Here is a 9,312-nt window from a genome sequence, read left to right as displayed (position 1 = left end):
CCAGACTGAGGCCCAAGGATTCGCGGACTCGGGCAAGGTCGAATCGACCGAAGGCGTGCCAGCGAAGACGGTGGTGCCAAAGTCTACCCAGACTGAGGCTCAAGTACTTGCGGGTACGTCGGGGGTGACTGCTCCAACGGAGCAGACACAAAAACAGGGGAGACAGTCTCCAGGGGATGAGCTCCCTGGGGGCCGCTCCAAAACGCGGAGGGTTACTACCCCGACCAAGGGTAGTGGGGCTGGGAAGCAGAACCCCGGTCAGGTACCTCCAAAACCGGGGGAGGAAGGACCTGGAAAGGTCCGTCCACTCAGGAAAGACGGTGATAAGGGGTTACGGCAGGCTGAAAGTTCTCATCTGCACCAGACCAGGGAAATAGAGGGGGGTGACGCCTCCTGGACCCTGGTCAAGAACAAGAGGAAACCGAAGACGTCAAGGGCCGAAAAGAAGGCCCAGGCGAATGAGGGTAGCAAGAAGTCTAGGGTAGGCGCCAATCGCTCCAGGGGCGATGCCCTAGTCATCACGGCGGACGAGGCTAAGTACTCGGATGTTTTGAAGGCGATGAGGAGTGACGTCAAGCTCGGTGAACTCGGCGCCGACGTACGTCGAATAAGACGTACCCGGATGGGCGAGATGATCCTCGAGCTGAAGCGGGGCGTCTCGCAAAAGGGCGCCGCCTACAAGAAGTTGACGAAGGAGGTCCTAGGCGAGACGGTCAAGGTGAGGGCACTCACGACGGAGGTGAATCTAAGGGTTAAAGACCTGGACGAGATCACTGAAGTCGAAGAGCTCGTCACAGCACTGCGGCGACAGTGTGAAGTGGAGACGACCACCGCAGCCGTTCGGCTACGGAAAGGTCCGGCAGGGACGCAGGTAGCATTGGTTCGGCTATCTGCAGCGGACGCCTCCAAGGTAGTCAAGTTAGGGAGCGTCAAGGTGGGATGGTCGGTATGCCCTGTGCGCATATACGAGCAACCCGAAGTTTGCTTCAAGTGCCTGGAACCGGGGCACAAGCAATGGGACTGCAAAGGCCCTGACAGAAGCAATCTCTGCCGACGCTGCGGATTGGAGGGACATAAGGCACAATGCTGCACGAACCCTCCCAATTGTTTGATTTGTTCCAGCAAAGCTGTGAACAGCAAGCACCCCATGGGTTCGATGTGCCCGGCGTTTAAGCGTGCTACAAAATCAAAGTGCAGGTAACGCAGCTGGCTTGCTCGGCCTCGCCCGAGTGTTTGGTGTGCGCAGGTTTAGAGGAAACGGCGGAACACGTGTTGTTCGTGTGCTCACGTTTTCGTGCAATGCGTGACCACATGCTTGCCACATGTGGTCTGGACACTACCCCGGACAACCTAGTTCGGAGGATGTGTAAAGATGAAGTTGGCTGGAACGCCGTTTTATCGGCTATCGCCCAAATCGTCTCGGAGCTACACAGAAGGTGGCGCGTGGACTCAAGGATGACTCAAGGTTCAGGCGCAAATAAGAGGTGGTCCAAGGGATCGGAGTCGGCTTCATGGGTCATACCGGTGGTCATGCTCTGTGGTCGAACTCGATCCTTTTATCGAACAAGTGGCCGCGCGAAGAACAACATGGTATCGTCGCTTTCGCGGCGTCGGTCAACCGGGCGGGTTCCGAGCCCGAGGACGGAAAGGGTCCTCGTCAAGGCTGGGGCAGGCGTAGGCCTCGCGTCGGCAAGTCCCTCTGTGTGCTGGCGAATAGGCCCTATCGCAGAAAGGTCAATTTGGGGTGCACGCGGCATCATCATTCTTGATACCAGTCGTGCAGAGGGAAGCAGGCGCGAAGTCGACCCTTCCCACCTTCCGAGGACATAGGGCGTGGTAAGGCCACCTGGAAAGCCGGCAACGCGCTGGCACGATACCATGGTGTTCTTCTAGAAAAGCGAGTTACGATGTTCGGTGCTGCAAGGACACGCAGCTAACCTCGAGGGTGCGTTATGCACTGGCCCCCCTTTGAAGCATTACTTTCTGGTTGTACCGAAGGGACTATGGGCTTGGCGGCAATGGAAACGGTTTTTTTTTTTTACAAGGGAGAATGCATTTACACACTAACCCAGTACACGTGCATTGTAGTTGCCAAACTACCACACGGAAGTGTACTGGAGTGTCGGACTCGACCATACCGGTAATACCGACTAAACTCCCTTGGGCTCCACCATCGTTTCTCCAGGAACTACCTCGCAGTACTACTTCTGGGGGGGCTGGCAGTACTAAGCGTACTCGCTCATTATCGCTCACACAGGCACTCGTCCCACGCGAGACTGACTTGGGTGCTCGCACACCATTCACTCCATTTGAGTCTTACTTGGATGCTCTCCCGGGCGCTCCGCTGCCATGCCTCGAGGTGTCAATAGCGGTAACTGCCTGGGCCTACAGATATTACGCTACGACACTCCTGCCTCAGCACGAGCAGATCAATCACACCACTGCCGAAGCAGACCACACGCTACCCTGCCGAAGCAGGGACACTCCCCATGCACCACATGTGCACAACTGTAGGTGTGTGGGTACAACCCACTGCTACCCTGCCGCCGAAGCAGCAATGGAAACGGTTTAGCGGGTCGGGAATGTAGTCCTGCCTCCCTCGGTGATCCCTAACCCCGCACTTCCTGGTCAACCCAGGATGTCTGTTGAGCAGATTCCCCCTCCATTGTTTAGGAAGAAAAAAAAAAGTACATATACTGGGTATACAAAAAAGTGTGACAGAGGGGGGAGGGTGGGTCTAGAAATATCAAAAAGTAGTGAATTTGAATCGCCCCAGGACCAAATTTCTAAAAAAAATAGAAAATCAACGACAGCAGCATTTTCCCGAATAGATTGAAAAAATATTACAATTTCGACAAATTATGATCCAAATTGCTATAAGAATCATATGAAAAGTGCAACTACTTTATCTTTCTGTTGCAGTGGGTTTTACGGACATTGTATATTGCAGGTAAGTGCGTGGATTGAAAAATGTTGGTGCACTTTTTGCGATCTTCGAGTGTATAAATAAATAAGCCACACCTTAACTGCTATAAGAGGACTCCGTCAGTACTAAGTGCTCTTAACAAATTCGTCTTCAGTGGGTGTCCATTCCGAAGTGCGACACCAATTGCTTGCCCCTTTCAACCGTTGCGACCACTGCGGAACCATAAAGTGTGTGTATGCAATCCAACACGCGAGAAGGCAAGCAGGCCGAACATGAAGAAAGAAAAAGCTAAGGGCGATTTGGACGAAAACGCGAGATACGACGGCGACGTTGTTCGCCACTGGAGATTCGCGTTTGCAGAAAAGCGTCGTCGTCGTCGTCATCATCCTGGCGTTGTCCTTTCGATTTGGAACCGCGTGTGTGTGGGACGGGATGATGCTGGCTGGCCCGGATCGATATTGTACCTACGCGGGGTGGTCACGGGACGGGTCGGTTCGGTTGGGTGATGGTCAGGTCATACATGCGATGGGGAATAAGAAGCAGCATTCGGTGGTAGGGAAGAAGGGAAGAAGAAGAAATAGAAGAAAGAACTTCTGGAGGGTGGACGGACCATCGTTCGCGCCACACATGTAGGAGTCGGTGTTGGCCGTCTTTGGTCGCGCGGGAAAACATTTCTAACGCGAGCGGGCGGGTGGGTTGGCAGCCTGGTTCTGGTGTGGAAAGCGGAGGGGCGGGGGTGATGTGATTAAGAAGAGCGAAACGCCAACTGCGATAGGAAGACTGACAAGGGTCCGGCGAGAAAAATATGTATGAGTTTTTCCGAGGGTTGGAGGATGATATAAGCGCATTTCAGCTTTCTTCTCGAGCGAGCCCTCGCGCGGCCGTTTTAGAGTGGATGTGTGATGCTGATGGAGGGACACCACGCGACGTGTGTGGTTGGGTGGGCAGCGGAGTTGATTGCGGACCTGAAGGGATAGAGAAAGCGCAGGAAAATACGAAAGACGAAAGGGATAGTCTTGGGTGGACGCGACTAGTAGCGAGAGGTGGCATGTGTGTGAGTGTGCATAGGATGGTTTGATTATTTTTTGTGGAATTTTATCGATTGGAAGCTGCCCAGTAAGATGGCATATATTAGTTGGTTGTTGGACTTTAAGATTTTGGCGGACTGGATGAAATTGAAGTGCAGTGCAATGATTGTGCCACAATTTCAAATGTAGAAGCTGAACTCTTTAAAAACTAATAAAATGTTCATTACATATTATAGGATAACTGATCCTCGTATTAGAATCATGGATCAATATTAATCACACTCTAAGATAAAGAACTGAAAGTCAAACTTAAATCCTCTGATTCTCCACGACGAATTTCCATTGAATGTAATGATCTTTAATAGTTGCTCACTGGAGTCGTAATTTTCGAGCAGTAGCAAACTACGTGATTGATATCATTGTAACCGGTTCTACCTCCACATAAGTTGCTACCAGACTGCTTCATGACGAATATTTTGTAATCTATTCTTATAAAATAGTCTCAACGCATTAACCTTTTGTCTGTGCTCTGGGGTCAATATGACCCCAGGCCAATTTGAGTGGCTGCCATTTTTTTAATTTTCAACCGATTCTCCTAATTTTTGGTAGTTTGGTAAAACTCGCCGAGATCTGTCTCCTAGGTGCAAATTCACTTCAAAAATCTTGAAAATATGCGCTACAGTCTACTTTTTTCAAAAAACTTACGTTGTCTGTGCTCTGGGGTCAAATTGACCCCAAATTGAAATTGCTATAACTTTTTTAATGTTTGGCCAATTTTGGATTTTTGGGGCTGTTTCGGAAGATAATTTAATCATCTTTCAGGTCGTTACCAAATATTGACTATAGGTGGGCGGGTACATCGCGGGGAGGGGTTTTCGTAAAAAGGGTACAAAAATAGTGATTTTTCAAGCTTATTTTACTTATATCTGAAAATCCTACCCATTTTGCACTGCACCTTTTCAAAAAGGTTATGCAGGAAGGCGTGTGCTTTGATATGAGGCATTGATTAGTTTAGAGCTTGGTCGCTAGGTGGCGGTATATTTGAATTCATTAATTTAGACTACTCAAGTAATTCTGATATATGGAATTTTCCTCATTGTAAATATTCTTATCGCACAAATTTGAAATTTGTAAAGATGACGTCTTTAATAAAGTTCGTCTGGTGGGAATGGACTGTCATGTGACGGAATGAATAATTAGGAAATTTATAAATAGGCGGCGCTAGCGGACTTGCAATATTCTTGCATATATGAAATATTGCTTTAGCTTGAGATCCCTCATACCTACACTCAAGTTGTATTCGGCAACAATGTTCAGGATGTCTAGCACTACAAAGCGGTGCTCAATATAATGAGTACGTCTTCCAATTTTTGAATTTGTGCGATGAGAATATTTACACTGAGGAGAATTCTATATATCGGAATATCTTGAGTAGTCCAAAATAATGAATTCAAATATACTACCACCTGGCGGCCGAGTTCTAAACTTATCAACGCCTCATGCCAGAGTACATGCCTTCCTGCATAACCTTTTTAAAAAAGGTGCAGTTCAAAATGGGTAGGATTTTCGGATATAAGTAAAATAATCATGAAAAATCACTGGTTTTATACCCTTGTTCACTAAAACCCCTCCCCGCGATGTACCCGCCCACCAATAGTCAATCTTTGGTAACGACCTGAAAGATGATTAAATTATCTTTCGAAACAGCTCCAAAAATCCAAAATTGGCCAAGCATTAAAAAAGTTATAGCAATTTTGATTTGGGGTCAATTTGACCCCAGAGCACAGACAACGTAAGTTTTTTTGAGCACAGTCAGAAGGTTAAGATAACATAAGTGAAGTGAACTAATGTAATGATTATTATTAAGTTTCCGTGTATAGTCGTATTCAGTGAGTATAGTTCAAATTTGACGGCATTCAGGTCATATTCTAAAAATGGAAATTTCGAACACGTGACAAGGTTGTTTGTGCATCGTTCCAATCTATGATTTTTAGAATTTTTTCAATGATTAAAACACGACAAGTATTGAATATTGTATGGAATAGTATAAAAATATATTTGACGCAAAAGTACTAACAAAACATCGATCTGCACTTATTTGTGACTCTCATATTTGATGTCGCTGTAATTTGCTTTTCAGCCTCTTTTCTGCTATTTCGCCAAATATTTCGGGACAGTTCTGTAACGTTGTCGGATTTTTTGTTCATACCAATAGTGCATGTTTAGTTTTTAAAGTCGTTTGAAGCTGTAACATAGTCACCAAATGTAAATCGTTATCTGCAGCTGATAACGGACACCTACCTTCTTAATCACCTCATCCTTGCTAGCCAATTCGGTTTGTAAGATTAGGATACGGCTCTCCTGCAACCTGCGCCTCTCACAATATGCATTATACTTCTCCTGAAAATACCGAATTTTATCGCGCAACCTATCCAACTCGATATCTTTCTCTAGCAACAGGCTCGCTTGGAGAGCTGGGAACCGGAAAATACGGCTCTTGAAAAATGGACACTCCGTCTGCATACTCGATTCAACTTGATTGTAATTCATAATGTCAACTGCCCGTTCTAAGATCTTGTTCGAACGAACTGACCTTTCTTTGATCACTCCTCCGCCCGCAACTTGCCTTGTGGATTTCTTCAAAAATCCGTTCGGATCGGTGTTGGACCTAGCAAGTGGTTGTTTTGCGTTGGATTCAGCTGATTTCAGTTTACTGGTCACTTTGGATGGATGATCTTTCTTGCGGAGATATGATGGAAGCTGACCCAGCCGATGAACCCCTCGCTGTAGTTCATCGTCGATCTTGAAACTCAATTTAGAAGAATACGAAGGAGACGTTGATGCAAAACTTGTACTTGGCCGCAGTTTGCTACTGGACAGGTTATTGAGAGGTTTCTTCTCCGACGAAGCGGATATGCATTTTTTGCTGGACGGTCGCGTCATGATGTTTAGCTGAATTGACCGAAAGAAAAATGAGTAACAAATCTTCTTGAAACTGATTAATATTTACGATTTCAATCATTGGGATCAGAGTATAAAATATTCACCTCCACGAAGCAACTTCGGCCCGAATTTTGACAAACGTCGCAAGACTATTCAAAACATAGAATGACTTACTCAGTTTTCTCCTGCACAGATTCATTAATTTGATTGGACTACTAAAGAGTCGAGCAAAATAGATATGTTTGCGCACGTAAAACGTTCGCAAACGTATTTATTCTGCTCAGCTCTTGAGTATGGTCACTGCGTACGAATAAAAAATAATTGTCCTTGATCGTATTGACTTTTGGCGCCAAAAATGTCCCTCAGTTGAACGTTGTAGTACTCATACGTGTGGACCTCGAGGAACTCCCCAACCTCGAGTAACACACATTTGTGTGACAATGATCGCAGTAACTTATATGTGACCAGATTCAGTCACAATTAGGTTGCTGCAATCAGTTTCACTTGGCTTGTACCACTTGGGGCGGATTAATGACGGTCCTTTTTTGCTGGAATCACTTTTACGCCCGCGCTGCAGAGCCGAAAAGTATATTTCAGCCCCTTCGCGATCAGCTGGCAAAATTTCGGGCTCAAATCCGGCGAATCGCCCTTCACAAACACAGGGCAATTAACACAGCGAAAACGGGAGAAATTAGTTCAAAAGCGCACCTTTTTATGACTACAACTTAAGGTCACTCATAACGGAATCCAAGATTCAAAGTGCTCGCGTTTTCGGGGACACATTACTCGATACAGAAGCAACGCACAACTGTCATTTTTATATTTTCACGCATGCTGCGACGCAGCAAAGCTAAATCAACAAAAATGACAGTTGTGCACCGCCTCCGTATCGAGTAGTGCGCCCCCGAAAACGCGAGCACTTTAAAACTTGGATTCCGTGAGGAGTGTCCTTAAACTTATACACTAGACTGGCCCAGGAAACAAAAAGTTGTCGAATTCCACGGATTGTGTCTTTTGGTGAGAAAATCAATCTCTCAAAATTTCAGCTCAATCACTTATTGGATAAGCTGGCGCATTTGATTTGAAGTTTGTTTGGGGATTTCAGTCATTACAGTCATTACTGGGTCATTACCAAGATTTGGGAGGAGGAAGTTTTGCCGCAGGAGTGGATGGAAGGTGTCGTGTGTCCTATCTACAAAAAGGGCGATAAGCTGGATTGTAGCAACTACCGCGCAATCACATTGCCGAACGCCGCCTACAAGGTACTCTCCCAAATTTTATGCCGTCGACTAACACCAATTGCAGGACAGTTTATGGGGCAGTATGAGGCGGGTTTTATGGGCGAACGCTCCACCACGGACCAGGTGTTCGCCATTCGCCAAGTACTGCAGAAATTCCGCGAATACAACGTGCCCACACATCATCTATTCATCGACTTTAAAGCCGCATATGATACAATCGTTCGGGACCAGCTATGGCAGCTAATGCACAAACACGAATTTCCGAATAAACTGACACGGTTGATCAAAGCGACGATATGATGTGCGTAGTTCGAGTTTCAGGGGCATTCTCGAGTCCCTTCAAAACCCGCAGAGGGTTACGGCAAGATGATTGTCTTTCGTGTCTGCTATTCAACATCGCTTTGGAAGGGATAATACGAAGAGCAGGGATTAACACGAATAGTACAATTTCCAATAAGTCTGTCCAGCTATTTGGCTTCGCTGACGACATAGATATTATGACACGTAACTTTGAGAAGATGGAGGAAGCCTACATCAAACTGAAGAGGGAAGCTAAGCGGATCGGACAAGTCATCAACACGTCGAGGACGAAGTACATGATAGGAAGGGGTTGAAGAGAAGACAATGTGAGCCACCCACCTCGAGTTTGCATCGGTGGTGACGAAATCGAGGTGGTTGAAGAATTTGTGTACTTGGGCTCACTGGTGACCGCTGATAACGATACCAGCAGAGAAATTCGGAGACGCATAGTGGCTGGAAAACGTACGTACTTTGGACTCCGCAAAACGCTCCGATCGAATAGAGTTCGCCGCCGTACCAAACTGACAATCTACAAAACACGAGACCTGGACAATGCTCGTGGAGGTCCAACGCGCACTTGGAGTTTTCGAAAGGAAAGTGCTGCGTATGGTGGGGTGCAGATGGCGGACGGTACGTGGAGGAGGCGAATGAACCACGAGTTGCATGAGCTACTGGGAGAACCATCCATCGTTCACACCGCGAAAATCGGACGTAGCTAGAATGTCGGACAGTAACCCGGAGAAAATGGTTCTCGACAACGATCCGATGGGCACAAGAAGGCGAGGTGCACAGCGGGCAAGGTGGATCGGTCAGGTGGAGGACGATTTGTGGACCCTCCGCAGGCTGCGTGATTGGCGTCGTGTAGCCATGGACT

The 9,312-nt window shown here is 47.0% G+C and overlaps 1 protein-coding gene across 1 annotated transcript; it reads right to left on the bottom strand.

The window, feature by feature from the left end:
* Positions 1–6,006: 6,006 nt before the first annotated feature.
* Positions 6,007–7,027, bottom strand: LOC134206122 (uncharacterized). The gene is made up of 2 exons (XM_062681813.1): positions 6,256–7,027; positions 6,007–6,199 (listed from the first exon to the last, which is right to left on the bottom strand). Exons 1-2 carry the CDS (start codon positions 6,895–6,897, stop codon positions 6,158–6,160), a joined length of 684 nt encoding a protein of 227 aa, XP_062537797.1. The 5' UTR covers positions 6,898–7,027; the 3' UTR covers positions 6,007–6,157.
* Positions 7,028–9,312: the final 2,285 nt, after the last annotated feature.

Source organism: Armigeres subalbatus, chromosome 1 (assembly GCF_024139115.2).
Source record: "Armigeres subalbatus isolate Guangzhou_Male chromosome 1, GZ_Asu_2, whole genome shotgun sequence".
NCBI lineage: Eukaryota > Metazoa > Arthropoda > Insecta > Diptera > Culicidae > Armigeres > Armigeres subalbatus.
The sequence above is the reverse complement of the archived record's forward strand: the minus strand, read 5'-3'. Positions and strand labels throughout refer to the sequence as shown.